The 24,603-nt window shown below is 41.1% G+C and overlaps 1 protein-coding gene across 1 annotated transcript in view; it reads left to right on the top strand.

The window, feature by feature from the left end:
• Positions 1-24,603, top strand: part of NCKAP5 (NCK-associated protein 5) — an 846,875-nt gene that overhangs the window by 721,063 nt on the left and 101,209 nt on the right. The window contains exons 11-14 of the mRNA XM_011937715.1: positions 2,503-2,685; positions 7,000-10,772; positions 11,481-11,658; positions 18,520-18,598. Of these exons, the coding sequence (XP_011793105.1) occupies positions 2,503-2,685; positions 7,000-10,772; positions 11,481-11,658; positions 18,520-18,598 (4,213 nt within the window). The remainder of the gene's footprint in view (positions 1-2,502; positions 2,686-6,999; positions 10,773-11,480; positions 11,659-18,519; positions 18,599-24,603) is intronic.

The raw sequence follows: 24,603 nt of genomic DNA, 5'->3' as shown, positions 1-24,603 counted from the left end.
TCTCTCTCTCTCTCTCTCTCTGTCTCTCTCTCTCTCTCTCTCTCATAGACACGTCTGTCAGAGCAGGGGCAGTCCTAAATACCAGCCACCACGCTGCTTACTTAAACAACAAAATATGAGAGGACAGAATGGAGAAAACAGAAAGCACACAGTAGAAGTGGAGCCTGATGAGCTCTTTCTGAAAGTTTGTTCAGTGCACATTCCAGGTGCCGACTGTGGCTGAGGCTGAAATGGCAGTTGCTGCTCTGCGGCACAACCGCTGGTTATAGGCATCTGTGGAGATACAGATATGAACTCCCCTGAACTAAGTTACATCCGGCAATAAGCAAGGTCATAAATCAATAGATACTGCTGAAAGCCTGGTTTTAAGACAAGTTTCTCCTTTCAATGATGTTTAGAGCCAAATTTCAGAGGGAAGAAGTAGGATAGTAAAATGTCTTGGCATTTTTAGATCACTTAAAGAGATTGTTATGCAGCAAAAATGAAGTATTGATAGTAAGGCAGATGCCTAATACTGAAAATCTAATGTTATTAAGCATTATAGATATTGATTAGAGAGTAAATTAAACATGCCCTATATACTGATGTAGGAGTTTAATATTTACCGCAAGTACCATAGGATCATCATTACCTTCCTTCCGCAAGCTGGCGTTTAGTCACCGTCAGTTGGAATTGCATTTGGAGAACAGTGATAAGTACTCAGGTACTGAAAGGCACCCACAAAGTGTCAATAAATTGTATAAGTAAGAGGCTTTGCCACTCTGCAAGTGACACAAAGACAGATGGCTTCCCATCAAAGAGTTTCTGAGACAAAGCTTTATATAAATAGGAGACTGGAATTAGACGGTAATAGAGAGATTCTGTTCTCAGTGGTTGGGATGTAAATTAATTTAGCCTGTCCAGTTTGTAGAGCTTCATCTGTTACACAAGGGGCCTATAATGTGGCTGTCAAGATGTACTTGGAGGTTTACAACTTTATTTGTCACTCTTGCCTTATGCAGAACCACTAGAATTCTAACAGCCTGAACCTTCCACTAAGAACTCAGATTTATTTGATGTTAGGGTTATTGCCATGTGGATGGCCAAATGGTAACCAGGACTGGATATGAAAAAGCACTATTATATTTACAGTGGAGGCTCATGATACCTGAGTTTGGTGTTTGCTGTGCATGGCTTCCTGTAAGGTAGCGCAGATAGGCAGTGGGCATCTGGTTGTTGACTTAGAATGATGCCATCAGAACCAGAGGAAACCGTAGCAGAAATCTCAGAGAGCAGCACCCTCTATAAAGAGGATATTGAAGACCATGGAAGTTAGAAGTCTTCCTTGCTCAAGAGTGCATGCTTAGTGGCAGTGGCTAGCCCAGGATCCAGACCACTAGACTCACAGCCAGTTTGCATGCTCTTGAACCCTGTAGTCAAAGATGTGACTCTATCTTCGTCCTTTTGTAGTATTCAAATCATGTTTTGATACTGATTTGATATTCTCACCAGTATGGCTAGATAAAATAAGAACACCCTTGTGGTACTTTTGCCTAATAATGATGGCAGCTTGTAATAATTGAGCACCTGCTACAGGCCAGATGCTGTGATGTGCTTCACAACTAGACCCTCATTTAGTCCTTGCAATAACCCTATCAGATAAGCAATAGTATCATGATTTTATTTTTTATTTATTTATTTTTTTAAGCTTTCTATTTTTTTATTATACTTTATGTTCTAGGGTACATGTGCACAATGTGCAGGTTTGTTACATATGTATACATGTGCCATGTTGCTGTGCTGCACCCATTAACTCATCATTTACATTAGGTTTATCTCCTAATGCTATCCCTCCCCCCTCCATACCAGAATCTCTGGGACACATTTAAAGCAGTGTGTAGAGGGAAATTTATAGCACTAAATGCCCACAAGAGAAAGCAGGAAAGATCTAAAATTGGCACCCTAACATCACAATTTTCTTTTAAGAAAGAAAGAGAGTAAATAGTTTCCCCATAGCCACACAGTGAGAGGCAGAGCCAGGATCGGAGCCTATAATTTGACTGCAAAGTCTGCCCCTAACTATCATACCATACTATACAGACAATCTGTAGTTTAGGGTAGTTCAACGAGATTTTTTAACTTTGTGATGGAGCCAAATTCAGTAAACACTGTACTGTGAGCACCCATACAACCATTCTGATGTTCATTTTCAGCACAGTATTCAATAAATTACATGAGATATTTAACAGTTTATTATAAAATATGCCTTATGTTAGATGACTTTGCCCAATGGTAGGCTAATGTAAGTGTAGGCTGGGCTGAGCTATGATATTCTGTGGGTTAGGTGTATTGAGTGCATTTTCAGCTGATTTTCCACTTACCATGGGTTTATCGGGATGTACTCCTGCCATGAGTTGAGGAGCATCTGTATTCCTGTATTCCCACCTACCTCACCATAAGGTTGTACTGATATTTACTCTCCTCTGAGCAAAGCCCTTGCTCAGAGCTGTCCTGCTTTTTCAGGAACACCAACTAAATACAAAATCAGCCTTGAAATGCCCTGGCTTGGGGGCTGTCATCCCTGGTCATCTCTGTCCTCGAAACAGCTACAGCAGCAGCAGTGAACTGTCTCTTTCAAGCACCTGCAGCGAGTACTCCAGTGGCTCCTCCTACACGTGGCACGATGGGAAGAACCTCAGGAAAAGGGTAAAGCCTCCTTTTAAGCACTCTGGCATCAGAGTGAACCAGAAAACAATCCTCTCCTGGTGGGATTTGGTCATGGAGGTGAAGGGCAGGTGGGAGGGGTAAGAAGGAAGCCACCATTTGCGGAGCACCCACTCGTGTATTATATTGACCTCCTTTCATCAGTGCCATAGCCTCATAACACACTATTTGACTATGAATTGGAGGGCAGCATGGTGAGATGACAGAGACCACAACTTCGGTGTAGGTAGACATGTTTCTACTTATATACATGCCAAGAGTTCCTTTACCAGGATTTTTAATAATTACTACTACTAGAATGGCTTCCATGTGCACAGTGGGCTTGCAGAGCTGGAGATTCTTTCGTGCTCTGAGTAGACTTCTTTGTACACTGATGTAAGGGAAATATTTGAAATAGCTGTTTTATCCATTCCCTAATGTTGGAGAAAAGGAAAGAGCACACGAGAATTGAAACCCCGGATCAGAGTGTTTGGAGGTCATTTTTCTCCCATTTGTATACATTTAGTTCATGGTGTTAGCAGTGTAGAAACCAAGAAAATCCAGAACTCCCAGGAGATATTGATGAGGGAGTAGCTTTATCATCCTCTGAACAAGAACTCAGAAGATTTCACGTTTGCATTTAGGGCTTATTCCCTTGTACTCAGACTTCCAATGCAAAGTACAGAGCCTGCTGCATTATCAAAATTGCCCCCTCTAAGGAGTTGTTAGGTGCTCTGAATAATGACTGCTCAGGGCCTGGTTCGGAACAGACTGGAAAGATGGTCAGGGATGTTTCCTCGCTTTGTGAATATCACTGGCTCCCAGAGCCCCTAGCTCTGTTCTTTTCACTTTCACACCTCTTTTTCTCTCTGCCTCTCAAAGGCTTTTTATTTTCTTTTATTTTTTGGCTGGAATTCTTCCAATTACAGTAGCTTTTGATGTTCTAAGGCAGTCTCTCCCCTGAATGAGGAAAAAGAAGGTTCTTAAGGCACTTCATGGACAGTCAGGTGGCTCTTTTCTGGATCCTTAATAGGGCTCTGCCATGGTCATGGAGTACCAGGACACCTGTCACATCTCACAGTGGACAGTCTTGTTTCTCAGGGACCCAACAAGCCAGACCCAGATTCTGAAGACATTTGAAATGTGTATTACTTAAGAAAGTTCTGCAGTTTCTTGCTTTGTGCTGGATACTCATGTAGTATTAACTTACATAATAAACATGTATCATATTAATTTGAATTTGTGTAGTAACTTACATAACAATTAACATATGATTGATTGCGCTTTTTGAGCTCACAAGTATGTTTTTTAAAATACTTGTGTAGAAACAGAAAGGAAGCCTGCATGAAATGCACTAGCTTACCCTACAGAGGAATTTGGCTCTAGTTGATGAGAAATTGCCATATGTAGCACCGCCTTTTAAGGACTTCAGAAGCATTAGATCATATAATGCTCCCAGTCGCCTACTAAGTAGGCTCTCCTATTCTCCCCATTTCACAGAAGACGACACTGAGGTGCAAAGAAGTTAAGTAACTGGCCCAAGATGCCACAGGTAGTACGTGGCAGAGCCAGGCTCCAGAAGGCTCCAGAACCCACATTCTTAATTGTTCTTTTATACTGGCCTTGTTGAATCAGCCTGAAATGTGGTGCGGTTGCTTCAGTGATTGAGATTGGTTTGCTCCCATTGAGACCAAGACGCCTTTAAAAAAAAAAAAGTGTGTAATTCTTGTCCAGTCGAGAAATGGAAGAGGACTGTGGACATTACAGGCCTGAACCTCAGCAACAGCATCTTTTAGTCAGCCACACTGCTTCCCAAGAGCAACTGTCTTCCAACTTTCGCAGCAAAGGATGGATCTGCCCGTGGGAAGTGCCAGCTCCTCCCCACCATCACTCCCACAGGGGATTCATGTGTCTCTCACCCCCAAGCTTCAAGATTGGCCTAGGCTTTTCTCCAGCTATTAAATACTATAACCTCCTGTGGAGGACTGAAGGAGCAATGTGGCTGATCTCACTGGGCAGACAGCCTGGGCCCTGGGAGGTCTGCAGCCGCTGGCTCTGGGGCAAGTCGCAGTGCAGCACTGGGCAGGCTCCAGAATGGCGGAAAGGAGGCAAGGCAGAGGCTGAGCATGTCTTCTTGGGGGGCAAACACATCCACATTTTTCAAGCTCTTGTGGGGTACTTTGGCCTGGCTTCTCTTATTTATTGTCCACATGACTATCAGGATCATGGAAATTCTTAGAAACTCACATTGTGGCAACTGCTTTCTGGTGGATCTAGAATATCCAGATTCACTAATGGGATTTCTTCTGATTTCTAAAGGAGTTTGTAATGGTACAGGGAAGAGGAAGTGGAGCAGCATCACCAAATAGCATCTACTGCCAGCAACTTCTGATGGTGGAGAATTTCCTAAAGAAAAATTATAATTTGATTTAAAAATAAATAAATGTGTGCATTGTTGATAGCAAGAGTAATTTTCATGAAAATGCCTTAGATGTAAGCAAATGTTTACAGTGTGCTAAGAAGCCCAGATTCAAATGGAAGTTTCTGACCCTTTTTTCAACCTCGGCACATAAGTGTGTGGGGCAGGGAGGAGACTGATGTAGCCGAAACTGGTATAGAGTGCATTTCTGAAACCCAGAGCCTTGTCTTGAAGCTCTTTACCATTAATCATATAGCCTTTTTTTTTTTTTAATGGAGTCTCACCCTGTCGCCCGGGAAGGAGTGCAATGGTGCAATGTCAGCTCACTGCAACCGCCACCTCCCAGGTTCAAGCAGTTCTCCTGCCTCAGCCTCCCGAGTAGCTGCGATTACAGGCACCTGCCAACACGCCCAACTAATTCTTGTATTTTTAGTAGAGATGGGGTTTCACCATGTTGGTCAGGCTGGTCTCGAACTCCTGACCTCATGATCCACCTGCCTCAGTCTCCCAAAGTGCTGGGATTACAGGCATGAGCCACTATGCCCAGCCCAAATAGCCTTCTTAAGAAGTCACTAGGTCAGTCCCCTAAACTGCAAGTACCATTTAAGAAATAGTGTAGGGTAACCTGTGATCTCTATTGTGACACTGACTAAGGTAAAGGGGAAAAGAGGGGCCAAGCTTGACTTTAGTAGTATAGCATCAATTAGGACTGCAGGCTCTGGGGCCAGACTGCCTGGGTTCACGTCCCCTCATGGCCACTTTTGAACTGAGTCGAAATCAACAATGCTGTAGAAAGAGCCCAAGAATCCAGAGTTCAAACCTTTGCTCCAGCTCTTTCTGTGTGATCTCCAACAGCCCCAACAATGAATCTCAGTTGCCTGTTCTGAAGATGGAGTGAAAGTACTCTGTAAATGGCTGGTATACAGCAGAGGCTCAGTAAATGTTAGCTTTCTTTTTTTTTCCCCCCTTCCATTTCTTATTAGCAAAACTATGGAAAAAAAATATGAATATGTAGAGTACAGTCTTTTCTCTATGTCATTTCCCATACATTTTTCCAAAGCTGAGGCTGGCATTTGGGAAGGGTGATGGGCAAGGAATTCACCTTTCTAAATTTGGTAGGTGAATAATTACTATCAGGTTCTAACAACGAATGCCCAGCTGCTGTGTGTGTGTGTGTGTGTGTATGTGTGTGGTAACTTAAGAAAGTTTTCACAGATATCTGTTGCCTACCAAATAAAGTCATGAAGTCACAGAACTATCAAGTGTGAGCGTAAAGATATGAACCAACTTACTTTTCCAGCTTTACCTGCTGCACCTATCATAGATGCTCTACAATAAGGTCATGTCATTTTCTAGTCATTCCCCCAACGTACCTTGAATGTACTTTCTGACTTAGGTCTTTGCCCATCCCATTTCTTCCACCTGGAAGTTATTTCCCCCACTTTTAACCTAAGGCAAACCTGTCTTTCAAGAGCTAGGTAAGTTTAAAAGAAAAAAATATATACCTTTCCTTTATGCCTTTCTCCAAATAGACCTGTCTGTGGCCTCCCTCCTCTGAATCTCCAGAGTACCCACAACATTTGCACTTCTCATTTTCTCCCTTGACATACAGTGAGCTGTGGCCAATTCTCCTCTCCCCTGCTGGGATTTCTGCTCCATGAAGACAGGGCCTTTACCTTCTGTTTCTTTAGATCACTGTGCTGCTTAGCACAGGACCTGGCAAAATCAATATTTGCTGCATAGTTTGTGAATACATTAATTAGCTAATTAATGCAGGCATTTGTATGTGAATACTTATCAACGACTAGTGCAAATTAAGTCCCATGATGGACTTTTCCTTTTATATATGTGTGATCTATGTGGTTTAATCATTTCTGATGTCTACTTTTCTTTCCTAGCAATCATCACAAAACTGGGATAAAAGGCTAAGTATTGATTCTTCGCTCCCAAGTGGCTTTGCTAGTCCTACAAATGAACTACCTCCAACTCGTATCAAGGAAAGCCACATTTTGGAAGGGCTAAGAAAGCTACAGAAGCGAAAAGTGTTACTTGAACCCCCATCAGTGATAACGAAATGGGGTTATAAAGATTGCATGAACTCGAATGAAGGAATATATTCTCCAGGGATTAAAAGTAGCAGCTTCAAGGAGTATCCCCCCTGCAAAACAGCTGACCTGGGGAGCCCCTGCAAGGAGCCCCACAAGACATTTGTTTATGACCTAGATTCCCACGACGATGCGGACGATGACTCCTCCACCTTCGCATTGCTCCAAGCAGTTCCAAACCAGAGCTACAGGCCGCATGGCAGTAAACTAACCCACAGTGTTTCTGACAGTCTGTTTGGCTGGGAAACAAATAGAAAACACTTTCTGGAAGGCACGTCCTCATTTTATCCCAGGGAAAGGCCTGAAAAGCTGACAAGTTGCTCCAGCAGCTGTCCCTTGGAGAGGAAGCTGTGCCCAAGTGTGCAGACGCCTCAGGTACAGAGGGAGAGGGGCCCACACGGCCAAGGCCATGGCTGCGTGGCTCTCAACCTCCAGCTTTCAGACACTGATGACAACGAAACACTCGATGAGCTGCACATAGAGAGCAGTGATGAGAAAAGTCCTTCAGACATGTCACTGGCTGCCGACACCGAGAAGTCTGTGGAGAACCTGGATATTCTTGTGGGGTTTGGAAAATCACTATGTGGGTCTCCTGATGAGGAGGAAGAACAAGTGCCCATCCCTTCAGAGACTAGGCCAAAGACGTTTAGTTTCATTAAGCAGCAAAGAGTTGTAAAAAGGACTTCTTCAGAGGAATGTGTTACCGTGATATTTGATGCGGAAGATGGTGAGCCCATTGAATTCAGCTCTCACCAGACTGGAGTCGTCACTGTTACCAGAAATGAAATTTCCATCAATTCAGCTCCTACTGGACCCAAGGCAGAACATACTGAACTTTTACCTCAGGGAATTACTTGTTTCCAGCCAGGAGCTGCTGCAAGAGACTCTACTTTCTTTAAAAGGTCTGAAGAGGACACTGAAAAAAACATTCCAAAAGATAATGTAGATAATGTTCCCAGGGTGTCCACTGAATCTTTCAGCTCCAGGACAGTGACACAAAATCCTCAGCAGCAAAAGCTGGTCAAGCCAACACGCACTCTCTCATGCCAGAGTAATTCCAGGTCTTCAGCACCCATGGCCATCTATCAAAAGCAAAATCTGACAAAAATACCTGCCAGGGGCAAGTCTTCACCTCAGAAATCAAAACTAATGGAGCCGGAAGCCTCCACCCTACTCCCTTCATCTGGCCTGGTGACTCTTGAAAAATCACCGGCCTCAGTTCCTGGGAAACTCTCACGATTCATGAAGACTGAGAGCCCAGGACCCCTCTTCGAATTACGACCAGATCCACACATTCCAAAACATCCCACCCAACTTCCGCACAGCTCCAGATTGCCCAGCAGGAGGGACTGGGGCCACTGCCCCAAGAGTCAGACTCCAGGGTCATGGTCAAGGCCTGCCATTGAGTCTAGTGACAGCGGAGAGCCCCCCACGAGGGATGAACACTGTGGCTCTGGGCCGGAGGCAGGGGCGAAATCCCCTTCCCCTCCGCCCCCTCCAGGCAGGTCCGTCTCCCTGCTGGCCAGGCCTAGCTATGACTATTCACCAGCACCTTCATCTACCAGGTCTGAAACCAGGGTCCTCAGTGAAACAGCAAGGACCCCATTCAAATCCCCTCTGCTGAAAGGAATCTCTGCTCCGGTTATTTCGTCTAATCAGGTCGCGACAGAAGTGCAGAGGAAGAAACCTTCTGTGGCCTTCAAAAAGCCTGTCTTCACTTACCCTACGCCCTCCCCAGAAGCAGTCATTCAAACCCGGTGCCCTGCTCATGCCCCCTCCAGCTCCTTCACCATAATGGCCCTGGGGCCTCCAAAGGTCTCTCCGAAGAGAGGTGCCCCGAAAACCTCTCCTCGCCAAACACTTGGGACCCCACAAATGGACACAGGATTACAGACTCCTAGGATTTCTCCTTCAACCCATGAACCACTGGAAATGACGTCCTCCAAAAGTGTATCTCCAGGGAGAAAAGGACAGTTGAATGATAGCGCCTCCACACCCCCCAAGCCTTCCTTCTTAGGGGCAAACGAGTCACCATCATCTCAGGTCAGTAGTCCCTCTTTGTCCTCATCGCCCTCCAAAAGCCATTACAGCCCTCATGGTTGTCAAAGTGCTCATGAGAAAGGACTGCAAACTCGCCTTCCGGTGGGACTCAAAGTGCTCATGAAGTCTCCCCGGCTGCTCAGGAAAAGTTCCACCGTGCCAGGGAAACATGAAAAAGACAGTTTAAATGAAGCCTCCAAAAGTTCCGTGGCTGTGAACAAGTCTAAGCCAGAGGACTCCAAGACTCCAGCAAGCATGGAGATCACAGCAGGTGAAAGAAATGTGACCTTACCGGATTCACAAGCCCGAGACAGTTTAGCTGAGGGGCTTCCCCTGGAAACAGCACTACAAGAGTCATTGGAAAGTAGCATCCCTGGGAGTGACGGAAGGGACGGGGTAGATAATAGATCCATGAAAAGATCCCTTTCCTCCAGCAAACCACACCTAAAACCAGCTCTGGGCATGAATGGCGCCAAAGCCCGCAGCCAGAGCTTCAGTGCGCACTCAGGAGAGAAGCCTTCCACACCCCCCACGGAAGGGCCAGGCAAAGTCCGAACTCAGATCATTACCAATACTGCTGAGAGAGGCAATTCTCTTACCCGGCAGAACTCTTCCATGGAAAGCTCTCCCAACAAGGCCCCTTCTGTTCCCATGTTGGAGAGTCTCCCTAGTGCTGGGAGGCCCTTGGGGCACCCCTCCTCCAGGCAGGGCTCCCTGGGGAGCTCAGGCAGCTCCAGCAGTCAGCATGGGAGCCCAAGCAAGTTGCCTCTGAGGGTCCCTCCAAAGTCTGAGGGACTCCTCATCCCACCTGGGAAGGAAAACCAGCAGGCCTTCACCCAGGGAGAGTGCCCCAGTGTGGCTATACTTGCGGAACCAGGCAGTGACTGCCACAGGTGCCCACCCACCCCAACAGACTGCCCTGAAGCCCTGCAGAGCCCAGGGAGGACTCAGCATCCAAGCACTTTTGAAACAAGCAGTACATCCAAACTAGAAACTTCTGGAAGGCATCCAGATGCCTCTGCAACTGCAACTGATGCTGTGAGTTCAGAAGCCCCCCTCTCACCCACAATCGAAGAAAAGGTCATGTTGTGCATTCAGGAAAATGTGGAAAAGGGCCAAGTGCAAACAAAGCCCACCTCTGTAGAAGCAAAGCAGAAGCCTGGGCCTTCTTTTGCCAGCTGGTTTGGTTTTCGGAAGAGTAGACTTCCAGCTCTGAGTAGTAGGAAGATGGACGTCTCCAAAACCAAAGTAGAAAAGAAAGATGCAAAAGTCTTGGGGTTTGGAAACAGACAACTAAAATCAGAAAGAAAAAAAGAGAAAAAGAAGCCTGAACTACAGTGTGAGGTAGAAAATGAGCTTCTCAAGGACACCAAGTCAGCAGATAATCCAGATGGCGGTTTACAAAGCAAAAATAATCGGAAAACACCACAAGACATTTACAACCAACTGAAGTTTGAACCAAGGAATAGACACAGCCCTGTTACATGTTCAACAAAAGACACCTTCATGACGGAACTCTTGAACAGGTAACTCACTGGAAAAGCAGGTAGCAATGTAGAGGGGTCCCTCCACCACCTTAAAAAGAGTTGTTTGCTTTCTGTGCATTAAAGGCCAGTCAAGCATGTTTTTCATACGAGCAGGAATGAATAGGAGCAGTCTTTTATACATTAGCCAGAATTTAAACAATGAAATAAAAGTTAGCAATAAAATGATAATTTAGTCCGTGTTACTTTGTTAACCAAACCAATGGTCTTTGAAATGAAAGAATGGTAAGTTTTATCAGGGTTGATAGAAATTCCACCTACACTAGGAACTATGAATGTACCCAGATGGCATGAAATGGAAGAAAACTACACGTACGTTTTAAAGCATGCCGATTTCATTGGTTATACCTAGCAAACATATACTTGGAAACTTTCCAGAAATAATGATGTTTCTTGCCACTGTTAAGCTAAAAACGTATTTAGGAATCACTCTTCAGTGGTTTTGATTTTGCCCCTCTCCACAGTAATCATAAAAATAAAAAATACATTATGATATTGTCACATCTAAATTGACACGCTACTAGAGTATTTGAAGATTTGATCAAGGCCTGTGAGAAACACTTATCCCTCAAAGGTTTAGAGACAAAGAGCTAGAAAGAGATTACTTTAAATATTAAAAAGATTGGGAAAAGGAGAGTGATTGAAGAAGGAGCAAGGTAACTCATCAGAGGAATCCCTTTCTACCTGCAGAGTTGATAAGAAAGCAGCTCCACAGACAGAAAGTGGATCAAGGAATGCTTCCTGCAGGAATGTGTTAAAGGGCAGTTCTCAGGGCTCCTGTCTCACCGGCAGCTCTATCAGCACTCAAGGAAACCACAAGAAAAACATGAAAAGCAAAGCCGATATGGAAGTACCAAAAGGCTCCCTGGTAAGTGCTCCTCCATCCTGGTATCAAGTGCTACAATCTGAGATGTTCTGGCTGGGGTCTTTCTACCGTTTGCTAATGAAAGTGTACGGGTAAGAGATTGCAGTTAGGGGAAAGAAAAGGTCAGTGAAAAAGGATTTGTAAAAAGAGAGAGAAATACTGGTGACAACTGCAGCAGAGAGCTGGCAGCTGGACCTCGAGTGGGCCTGGCTCTCAGGAAATGCTGCTTTTCCCAGCTGTTTTCAAAACGGTTGAGTATAATCGCAGTGAGTCCAGGCAAATGATGCTACCGGTATCATCTTCAAATTACACCATTGGGCTGGAAATTTGTTTTGATGATTATTTCTAACATCACCAGCAACCAAAAAGGAACGAACATGATTTTTAAAATAAAAGTGCTAAACAATTTAAGAGACTATTGCCTATTTTGATGATTTAAGTGTTGTTTATGTTTTATGAAAGTTGTATGAACCAATTCATGCAACTTAGAAGCTGTGAAGACTAAGAAATCTCTTTTGGAACTGGGCTCCCAATCATTTAGCCTATTATGGGGTCCAGAATGCAGGGAGTAGACTTCTTTTTAAAAATTAAAAAATAAATGGAGCATTTTTGTATTTTCCTGGAGTGTACTAGTTTCAGTTAATATTTTTGTTTTAAAATTACCTTAAATTGCAGTTACTCTCCTTACATTCTTTAAAAGTACTTGTGTAAATAATTTGATAATATTCATTGTTCCTTTTGGTAAATTCCAGAGCACTTAAACACACAAAAAAAATTCTCTTTACGGAATTACTATATCCATATCTTTTTGTACTCTAATAAAGAGGTTATCAAAATATAATACATACTACCATTTTCTGAGGGAGAGCTTTCAGTATTTCCCTGTATTATTTTCTGGAGTCGTTCAAGAGTAGAGGAGATTTTAAAGTGACCATGGCTGACATTATTAGCTATTAGTTATTAGCTATGAGTATTTATTGATGTTTAGATTTCCTTCAAGTTTCACATACTTTAATTTGAGAGAAGTGGATGTTTAAATTTTTTCACTCAAATAGCTCTTGACTCTACAGAGCCATAAGGTCTTTTTGACAAACTCTCCAAAATTGTATGCAGATTATGTTCGTTGCAGAAGTTTGTTTTTTTTGTTGTTGTTGTTTTTTGTTTTCTTTCTCCTATCCCATTTCTGCTCTTGGTTTCCATGGTATCATCCCTTCTTTGAAAACAGATGTCCCTGCATTATAAAACCACAAATTATAAGCATATCTAAGGCTGCCCTTGTAGTGTCACTGAAAGGAAGGGTAGAGAATGAAAGTGTGAAAATGTGCAATATGCTGGAAATTCAATCCAGCTGATGGAAAACTTTGATAGCCTGGCAGAGCCCCTTATCAGAGGCGCTCGATTTAACTATGCTCCATTTAGTATGGTCCTGACAGCTTAGGGTATATCTTCACTGTACAGAAGTACCAAAAAAACAAAAAGACTTTGTGTTTGTTGGGCTTTCACGATTTCATTTTTATTTTCTTGTTACTTCCTAATGCTAAAGTTATTTGCCATGCTTTTCCTCGCTCATCTGCAGCCTTTCACAGGGTGCTCTGGTCTTTCCAGAATACCTGCAAGAAACACTCTTATTATTTTGTGTGAAGTACAAAGATTCCCTAATGACCCCAAATATACATAATCAATAGGGATATGATAATTTTTCTAGTTAGCTGAAAGACAGATTAGTCATGCTGAGAAGCTTTTCCATACAGAGAAACATCATTAACCTGGATAGTTGACTAACTAGTCATTTTTTAAAATGTAGAATGCAGTGCTTTTTGTTTCATCTCCATCATCATCAGCATGAATTGGACTGAAATTACTAATTTCAGAAAGGACATTGCTATAGACTCCTTTGGGACTAGTACAGAAATAGGAGTGAAAACTCATTTATTATGTTATCAGCCTATATAGGAAGGAGATTAGATGCAAATGAGACGTATTTTTACACCACAGCCCATTTATGTGAATATCTATGAACCTTTTAAAATTCAGAGTTGAAGGGAATTTCCCCCCACTAGGGCTCAAGGTAAATTCACTGTCTGCTTATTTTAAAGCGTGTTGCAAAGAATTTTTTCATAGCAGTTATTTTGGATGAAAACAATGTCTATATGCAATGCATTACGTATCACACTTTTTTTCCGACATAAAACCACTGTTTAAAACCTTATGATATACTATACCACCGTCTTTTGTTCTTTACAAACTAAGACTATATATAGTTATGAGAGTCCTAAGGCATTTTTAGTATTCTAATATATAATAATAATAATAGATTATTTTCATACATATAACAAATCCACATGTGTAGCAAACCTCCACTTAGTTCACTAGTAACTGCATATTCATTTTTAGTATTGCTAGAAACATTCTAAAATATGTTTAAAAGTCTTATTAATGTTTGGCTGAATTAATTTTTTTTCTTATTTCACAGCCTTAATTAGAAGCTTATATCCCCATTTCTGCCATCATTTATAGACCACTTAGCTCTAATTTTTGTGTAATTTAGACAAGGGCTATGTTACTTGGTACTTTTATTTAAATTATATAAAATCATTATAAAATAAGGAAAAGGCGTCTCCTAGAAAGACTGCTTTGGTATTAAGTTAATAAGTCAAAAAGAGGTACACTATGCTTGCGACATGTTTTAAGTTCTTCCTTCCTGTGGATTTAGATAATTTTCTGAAATGAAAAGTCTCAAAGAAAGACAGCTCTAGGCTCTAGTTAACGATCTCACTGGGCAAAAATAAAAATCATTAACAAAATTGATGAGATCATATACCTTCATCGTGAACCATTTCAATATGACCATTTTAGTGTGGGTATTTTAATTTAAATTATGGGTATTCTCTTCACCCAGTGTCACATAGTCTAAAAAAAAAAAAAAAAAAAAAAGTTTGCTAATAAAAAAGCATCAAATACTATCCCATTAAAATGGTACCATGGTGATAAAATGGCAGAAAATAGTACAATAATTACACAAATGGTTATCATCTTATTAAGTTCTGTGAAATGTTATAATTTCAACATCCTTAATTGAACAATTCTGTTCTAAATGGTATTTTGATGCTAATAAGAAGCATGCATATTCTGCCCTCCGCCTGCAAAGTTTTCTAAATGAGTAACTTTTCCAAAGGTTATGCCTTCCAGGAGTTTTCCCTCCCAGGATTATTTCCTGTCTCACTTAGATTCATTATGTTCTTTTCCTTTTCAAATGAGCTTTGACATCAAAATGTTGGTTTCTTGGGAAGCCGTTAGTGTTAGGGTGATTCAGGGAAGAAATATGTATAGAATTCCAAATGAAGGATGTTCTCAAAACTAGGTTTACTTATGAAATTATATCAATGGTGAATTATTTTCTCACCTTTTCCACTTGTGTCTCTTACAAGTACATTTCTTCCCGCCCTTCCTAGGAACAGGAAGCTCAATTTAACTTCCTAGGAACAGGAAGCTCAATAAAATAGAAGTGCAGTGATATTTAATTGTTGCCTGTTATAGACTGGTGTTTGGAGTAGTTCCTGAGACTAGAACTGCAGAGCCCCAAAAGATGGTCAAGAGTTAGAGATGAATCATTAGAAGACACCCAAAGCACTGACAACTAACTTAAACCAAAAACAACCCATAGTTGTTGCTTGTGAGTCACCTTCTACTTTTTACCAAATGGGACATAACTGATATGGACTTGTTACTGTTCCTGGGATGGCGGCAATGACTGGAGCATTTCTGTATTTCTAACCACCAGTCTTTTCTGACCCAAACGCTTGCCAGACTTCTTGGTTTTGGGGCCACTCTCCCGTTCTTTGCAGTGCTTTCCCGCATGGAGACTGTCCCACTTGTACCTATTTTTGGCAAATTCTTGACCTGGCAGCCTTCTTACTCCCAGGAAAGCTCCCACAACTTCCCACCAACATCCAGCTCCTATGGGATCAAGAATGAAAATTAATTTAAATTTCATCCTATGAAAAATATAATTAGCAAGGGGAATCTGCTGCCAAAATAAATTATGCCCCTCATTTCCATAGGCAAATGGATTTTTTTTAATTACTCACCACTTTGCATTGAAATCTATTTGTATGGATAATTAGAACTGACAAGTATGTCACTCTAAAGCACTCCCCCACTTTCCATTTTCTTGCTGCTGCTTCATCCATTCCCTTCAAGTTCACAGTTTCCCCCCATGAGTCATCTGCCCCTCATGGGTCATCTAGCCCAGGAGAGCTGAGAGAGACAGGGGACTCATTCACCATCTCAGTTCCTCTCATAAGTCCCCAGAGGCCACATTTAGCATTTCCGTTAAGCACATAAAGCCCTGGAAAGGCTCTGGCAAGGAGCTGACAGGTAGGACTGTGCAGTAGCTTTTGTTTTCTTTCTTAAATACGATAATTAAAGAAAGGAGGTGGAGAAGGGGCACAGAAGGGGTACGGAATAGTAGGGAAGGGAAGCAGAGGATTACACACACACACACATGAAAAATGTTGACTACTCTTAAAATATAGTTTATGGATACTTGGAATATTGCCTTCATATCTAACTGGTAGACATAAACAAAGAGTAGTTCTTTGGAAGGTCTGGAAAGGACAGCTGTAACTGGACAGGGCACTCTGAAAAATTGAATTATAGCAATGAATAGGAATCAGGAGTGCTTGTTCTATAACTGAAATTCTGTATGACTTTGAATAGAATATTAACCCTCTCTGAACCTCCTTTTTCTTTATCTGTAAGTTGAAAACTTTGTTCTGATTATTTGATTCTTTCATTTAGAATTTCACAGGCTGGCAGAGATGATGATTTACTCACAATCCAACAGGTTTTGAGGGCACTCCTGCAAATTTGAAATGTATAAATTTAGAAAAACCTGAAGGAAATACTATTTTACTTTAACAGGTGGGGGAAATATGGGACATACTGCCTTAAGAGCTGATATGAAACTGAAAATATGATTTCCTTGTTGTTTCTATAAAGTAGGATAAAAGGCTCCCAGTGGATTATTAATGGAAACCAAGGTGTTTGGGGGCCTTTGGGTCACCTTGTCACGAACAGATCCCTGAGCAAAGAGAACCTTGGAAGGCGAATAAATAGTGCTTTGGTCTTTCTCATACTCACAGTACATTTCTTCTCTGCCATCTGTAAATATATACTGCTAGAACACGGTCAGTTAATGAAGCCCTTTTTTCCTGCCTTCTTTCATTCTCTGACTTTCTGTTGCTTTCTGTTGACTTTCTGTTGCTAACCAACAGGGAAATGCCCACAGATTAGACAGCTGAAGGGGAAAGAAAGTGATGAAGCATGGCCTCTTGATACTGAACCCTGAACGATCTCTCCTTGCCAGGGTTAAGTTAGCCGTCTACGTACTCTCTTGAGTTTGCCATCTCTGGCTATCAGCATGGTACAGATTAAGCACCAATTACATTCTAATATTGAAACTGCAGTCATAAAATGTAAATAATTGGTCTTATTCCATTAAGTATGAAAAATAGGAGGCAAAAAGTAGAAAGCTAAATCCAGCCCAAGGTCAGTACTCAGCCATACGACTTTTACATTGAGAGTATAAAATAATAATTTCTTGGCATTCAACTCAAGCCCTGTAGCAAATCCACTGACAACCTCTGATGTAAGTGCCTAAGCAATACACCCATTGCATTGCACATTATTATCATTGGCTGCCTGGAATGTATTTTAAAAGAGCTATGTAGGGCCATTCCCTCCAGAATCCTAAGCTGTCTTGTACTGAGTCCAAGTCTACACAGGCATATTCAAGTGGAAATTTGAGAATACCAAAGGTCCCCCTAGTAAACACAAATCTGGAGTCAGATTTGCTCTGCTTAAATCCCAGTGCCACCACTTTGACAGTCACCTTCTCTGCTGCTTTGGGATGGGTCTTCATCTCTTAAAATAAAGCTAACCATAGCACCTGCTTCATGGCACTGTTGTAAGGATTTTGAGATCTTACATGCAAACAGCATCTGCCCAGTATGTAAGTGTTCACTGTTGTTTGTGGTTGGTATTGCTGATAATGCTCTTACTTCTGCTACTGGATTGGGAAGCAGGGGGCCTGGGCTTTCATGCCAGTGTTGCCACTTACTTCATTCATGCCGACTTTAAAGAGACCTCAGAATTCTCATCTGTAAAATACTGAGACTTCATTAAATTCTGTGTAGAGTTCCATCTGATGCTGCCCAATCAAGCGCCTGGGCCTTCCAACTGAAATATAAGAGGGAATGGTTTTGGCTGAAAAAAACCAATCTAGATAAATGACTCACTGCTCTAGTTCACTGATCATACATACATCATTGTCATCTCCTTTCATTATGGAAAGAATGAAAAAAAAAACCGTCTTCTTAGTTACATTCCAGGAAAGAGCCAGGAGATCTAAGTATATTTAAAGTATATATTTTCATTCCTATTGAAATAACTGGTAGTGGAAGTCACTGACTCTAGAGGAATTATACCTCCTTAGACTTTAATTTTTCCTAACAGCTGTGTGTTACTGATTTTATTAATTATTAAAAAGCAAAGCTGTTATCTCTAAAATTTTGTGTAGAATTAGATACCCTGTAAATTATCTCCTTCAGAGATGAGGTTATATGTCTGAAAATAAGCTCTTATAGTTAAAACTTGCAATAAAGGCAAATGATGGAGTGTGGAAAAGTGGAACGAAAAAATATATGTTATATGTATACGTACATACTTGCACATGTATATACATGCAAACACTCACACCTATGCCCAAATATTTGTTATAGAATGTATCATTACTCTGAGGATTACAAAAGGATCTTTTTAATAAAACAAATAAGAACTTGCATCATTTTCTTCTTCCTGCAGGTAAAACAGGCAAATGAAAACTTGCAAGAGGATGAAGATGATGCAGTTGCAGATTCTGCATTTCAGAGCCACATCATAGGTAAAAATTCACATATTTATATGTCTTTTACTGAGACTTATTCTAAATGTATCCTTCTTTCAGATACAGTACATTCCTAGAGACCATGTCCCTCTATCAAGACTGAGTCTTAACTATTCACACATGGTTGCCATTATCTCCTTAGACTTTGGACATTACCATAAAATAAATGGGTCAAAGCAACACCTATGAGGAAAACATGGGTGTTTGCAAAAGAATGCAAAGCAAACTGATGGGAAGTATTTGTCAATATGAAATGAAAGTGATACTGAGTAATCCAGTTTCTATAATTGTCTCAAGAACACCTAGTGGTTAGAAGTGTGGGTAGTGGTTTTCTTAATTGAAATATTTGATAAATTGAATGTTTTACACATAGTAGCAAATATAGAATAAGAAAATACGGTTTGCCAAAACTCTCAACTCACTTTTTACATCATTTCTGTGAAAACTCAGAATATAGATAGTCCTGTCTCTGAAATAAGTTCAGCTTGTCAGCCACGTCTTAAAATTGTGCATAACCTTGAAGGAACTCAAGTTCCCAGCACACAGGAACTTTGCTGACCTCTTTTCAGCAGCTGGGAGGTAACCAGTGATGGAGGAGTTGCCTGTGACTACCATCCTTGTCAAGAGATAGAAGAAGTGACACCTTTAGCTGCTCCAGGCCACCCTGGACACTTGAAGGATTGGTTGTTCCTCAGGCTCCAAATATAGCCATGAATGTGAGCGTGCTGATTATTTAGCTTGACACAAGACATGGAGGCATCATGGAATCATTTCTGCAAGTCACATTTGGGTGTAGGAGATAGTACTGAATACCGTGTTCCAGGATATGATGGCCCCACAGATCCCCAGTGTCTGGTATAATCAGCATCCATTTCTCCTCTCCTTTCACCTGGAGCATCTTTAGCTGCCCACTCTCAGTCTCCCACTACTCGGCGCCATGTTGGCACACTTTGTGGCTGGTTTTCTAGCATACTCAGCAGTCTTGTGCAAACGATAATTTATAGTTTGTCTGAGAGAGTTGTTGTACCCCCATGGCTTAATGAGACTGGCATGCCATTATTATTCTTTTCATTCGTAATTGGGAACACAAAAGTCTTAACAAACAGCTGAAAGAATAGTCTGAATAAGATTATTATTCCAAAAGGACATCCTTTATTATAGTTGTCAATGTAAAATGCTTAAATTGGTATCAGTTCTGCCTAGTTAGCTAATATTCGAGTTAAATATTGTTTAACAGCCTTCAAACATGACATTGTGCAAAGCCCTGCTGAGTCATCATTTTTCCATAACGAGGTGTTCTTGGGCCTATGAAATAATATATATAAAGTCACAAGCTGAATTTTTTCTGAGAGAGCTACAGGAATCTCTTAAAATATTTTTTAATAGGTAGCAATTCTTTATATCTGTGCTGCTTGATGCGATAGCCACTAGCCACATGTTGGCTGTTTCAATTTAAATTAACGAAGCAAGATAAAATTAAAAATTTACTTCATCAAAAATACTAGCCACATTTTGAATGTTCAGCGGCCCTGTATTCTGTACAGTCACGTGTCGCTTGGTGACAGGAATATGTCTTGAGAAATGTGTCATTTGGCAATTTCAACGTTGTGCGAATATCAAAGAGTGTACTTACACGAACCTACATGGTATAGCCTACTACACACCTAGGCTATATGCTATAGCCTGTTGGTCCTAGGCTACAAGCCTGTACAGAATGTTACTGTACTGAATATTGCAGGCAATTATAACACAATGGTAAGTATTTGTCTATCTACCCACAGCTAAACATAGAAAAGGTAAGGGTAAAAAAATGCTAGTATAGGCCGGATGCAGTGGCTCATGCCTGTAATTCCAGCATTCTGGGAGGCCAAGGCAGGTGGATCACGAGGTCAGGAGATTGAGACCATCCTGGCTAACACGGTGAAACCCCGTATCTACTAAAAATACAAAAAAAAAAAAAAAATTAGCTGGGCGTGGTGGCGGGTGCCTGTAGTCCCAGTTACTTGGGAGGCTGAGGGCAGGAGAATGGCGTGAACCCAGAAGAAGGCAGAGCTTGCAGTGAGCCAAAATTGTGCCACTGCACTCTAGCCTTGGCAACAGAGTGAGACTCCGACTAAAACAATAAAAAATAAAAAAATTCACATCAAAGATAAACAACAATTGAAAAATTGTTTCAGAATTGAAAAAAAAAATTCTTCAATAAGAAATTAACTTTAGCTTCCCGTGGCTTTTTTACTTTATAAACTTTTAAATTATTTTTAACGTTTTGACTCTGTGATGATACTTAGCTTAAAACAAACACATTGTACAGCTGCACAAAATATAATATTTCTTTATATCCTTATTCTATAAGTTTTCTATTAAAATTTTTTTTCACATTTAAAATTTTTTGTGAAAAACAAAGACACAAACACACATATTATCTAGGCCTCCACAGGGACAGAATCATCAATATCACTGTCTTCCACCTCCACATCTTCTCCCACTGGAAGATCTTCAGAAGCAATAACACACATAGTATGGTCATTTACTGTGATAACAATGTCTTCTTCTGGATACCTCCTGAAGGAATAGCCAGAGTCTGTTAACGTTTTTTAATAAATGGAAGTAGTACAGTCTAAAATAACAGCGAAAAGTGTACTATAGTAGTAAATACATAAACCAGTAATAGTCGCTTGTTATCATTATCAAATATTCTGTACTATACATCATTGTATGTGCTAGATTTTTCCATCACTGGTAGCACATACGTTTTTATACACCAGCATCACCACAAGCACGTGAGTAATGGGTTACACTATGAAATTACAATCATTTAACTATGATGTCACTAGGCAATAGGAATTTTTCAGCTTCATTATAATCTTAAGGGATCACTATCATGTATGCAGTTCATCACTGAGCAACACATCATTTTGTGGTACATGACTGTATGTTCTATATCATAAATAGATCACATATGTTCCTTCATCACACAAACATATGTGTTCTATATGAATGTTTCCTTCACCAGTGTTCTGTTGGATAGTGCTGCGTTAGATTATTTTAACGGAAGCACATTTGAACCATGTTTTTGATAGATAATTGACTTGATGTTCAGAACATTGCAGATGTATCTCTTCAACGTGGTAGAGAATCGTATAAATAAGCTACTGGTGGCCACAAGTAAACGACAACAAAAAAGCCTGACAAGTCATTACATAAATAATAAAGTTAATCATCTTATAGAATTAAAAGACTGGAGGAAGGCAAACATGAAAGAGGTGTGTAGCACCTCAACAATGTCATCGAAAGCCCTTTATATACAGGTACCTTTTTCGACCACATATTTGTATCGTAACAAGAACTCAGGCAAAGTTTTGTCCATAGTTAAGAAGAACTCTTGGGATCTGTAAGTTTGGGGCACTCGATACTGGTTTGAGCAAATTTGAGTTGGAGAAGAAAGGACAGGATCAAGCCTACTTCAGTGAACTGCGCAAGAATCATTGTCAGGAGAAAAAAGAGTCGTTTTGTGGTAGAACCCTGCTTTTGAAAAGTAGCCTGCATAAAGGCTAAGAATTGAGACAAAGCTATGTTAAGCCAAAGAGAGGAGCCAATATTGGCTCATTGTATCTATTTACTTGGCCATGATTACCCTGCTAGCTTTTTGTCTTCATACTTGTGGCCTCTGGTTGCAAATTGACTCCCACCACTCTAGTCATTTACCTTTAAGACAAAAGTATAAGGAAGACTAAAACTTCACTACAGTTCCCCCATAGACTCCATCTTATGGATCATTGATGAGAAATGAATCATACAGCCAATCCTAGCTGCAAAGGATGCTGGGAAAGTTAGCATGTTGCTTTCCAGCCTGTATTGCATGAAATAGCAGGGAAAAGAGAGCTGAGCATGTCTCTTAGGCTAGCCAGTCAGTAGGCTCTCCACAGACCTTCTAAAAAGTCCCTCCATTTCAAGACTGAATGAGACTCAACAAAGTCAAGTGGTTGTTTATCTTAATTCCACAAGAATGGCCAAGAATATATGTATTTTGTACCCTGATAATACCATTGTTCTTCATGTTGTCTAACCTAAGTGTTGTCACATATTCTTGCAATATTTTGTAACCATAATATGTTTCCAATAGCAGCAACTGTGCAAATCTAAATGTGTTGTTCTTCTAACCAATACTAACTAATGTCTTTGACAGAGAACAATCAGGAAAGTTGTGAATCTGAATGTTTGCATTTCTGTGGTTAAGGGTAATCACGTTAGTTTAATCCAAATGTTATGAGTTGATTACAAGAGAAGACATGTTAGCTTGGCCAGACGCAGTAACTGATCTCTAATGCCAGCACTTTGGGAGGTTGAGGCAGCAGAATTGCTTGAACTCAGGAGTCCAAGACCAGCTTGAGCAACATAGCGAGATCCCATCTATACTAAAAATTTTTTTTAAATTAGTCAGGCATGGTGGCATATGTCTATAGTCCCAGCTACTCCGGAGGCTGAGGCAGGAGAATTGTTGAGCCTCAGAGGTCAAGGGTGCAGTAAGCCATTATCACGCCACTGCACTCCAGCCCAGGTGACAAAGCAAGACCCTGCCTCAAAAAAAAGAAAAAAAAAAAGATATTAACTGAACCTGCTCGATATTGAAATTCAAGATTCATGCTTAAGTAAAATAAAGCAACTACATTTTTTTCTTTAAAATTGCCCTCATAAATGTCAGACTAAACAAAGCAAATGGCTAGCCTAGCCTAATAGAAATATTAACAACAATGATCACAAATGCTGTATTTCTAATCATTCTTTCCTGCTATCTAACTATAATGCCTTTACCCTATGTATTATACTAATTGTCTACTGCAGTTAACAATTGGTAGGAATTCAAATGCCATTCCTTGTCTTGTATTGAAAACATCCACCAGTTATAATAAAAATTAATTCCCTAGGAGGAAACGGGGGATTTGTAAAATCTTATAAAGAGGAGAAAATGTCCTTTGAGGAATTTGGGGGAGAATATTATTGAAGCAGAACCCAATAGCATTCACACAAAAAATTGAATCCTATTGGGATTGTATGGTAGGTGTTTGTGAAGTGAAAGATACGTGTTATTTATCACCAACTTAAGAGAGTTGAAAAGAATAATCTTCCTAGTAGTCTAAAGGGCATAGGCCACAGTGCCCCCTGGTTGAATGAGGTCTATTTACCCTCCCCCATTGTCCGGATGTACTCCTAGCCTCTTTTGCAGGAGCCAGAAGGGTTCCTACTACCAGAGTGTAGCATGACGGAGGACGTGGTCTTACCCTGATGTTCTGACTTTCCTTGGATAGCTCTGTGAAGTTGCCTGTGAGGTGCTCTTTTCCCTACTCCAGAAACTGATATTGCCTCCGAAGCATCCTGCCACTCCAATCTGTTGTCCTTCCTCCATTCCTCCCCAGAGGGGCTCTCCTGTCTGCAGCTAATGTATCATGCAGGGGGACGATAGGTGCTCAGTAAATACCTTTGTGTAACTTAACACCATAAATCAGTATATTTCCATTTTTCCAGGGTGTTTCATTTCTTTGTTCCTTATCCTCTCCTAGACTTTAGATAGGTAATGTGATAAACTAACTCACATCTGTGTAGTAACGGATTATACAGGTACCTTTTTTGGCCACATGTTTGTATTGTAACAAGAACTCAGGAGAAGTTTTATTCATAGTTAAGAAGAACTCAGGCCAGGCGAGGTGGCTCACGCCTGTAATCCCAGCACTTTGGGAGGTCAAGGCAGGCAGATCACCTGAGGTCAGGAGTTTGAGACCAGCCTGACCAACAGGGAGAAACCCTGTCTCTACTGAAAATACAAAATTAGCCAGGTGTGGTGGCACCTGCCTGTAATCCCAGGTACTTGGGAGGCTGAGGCAGGAGAATCGCTTGAATCTCGGAGGCGGAGGTTGTGGTGAGCCGAGGTTGCACCATTGCACTCCAGCCTGGGCAACAAGAGCAAAACTCCGTCTCAGAAAAAACAAAAAAAAAAGCAGGAAGGG

The sequence above is a fragment of the Colobus angolensis genome, unplaced genomic scaffold (genome assembly GCF_000951035.1).
Source record: "Colobus angolensis palliatus isolate OR3802 unplaced genomic scaffold, Cang.pa_1.0 Scaffold168, whole genome shotgun sequence".
Taxonomy (NCBI): Eukaryota; Metazoa; Chordata; class Mammalia; order Primates; family Cercopithecidae; genus Colobus; species Colobus angolensis.
The sequence above is the reverse complement of the archived record's forward strand: the minus strand, read 5'-3'. Positions and strand labels throughout refer to the sequence as shown.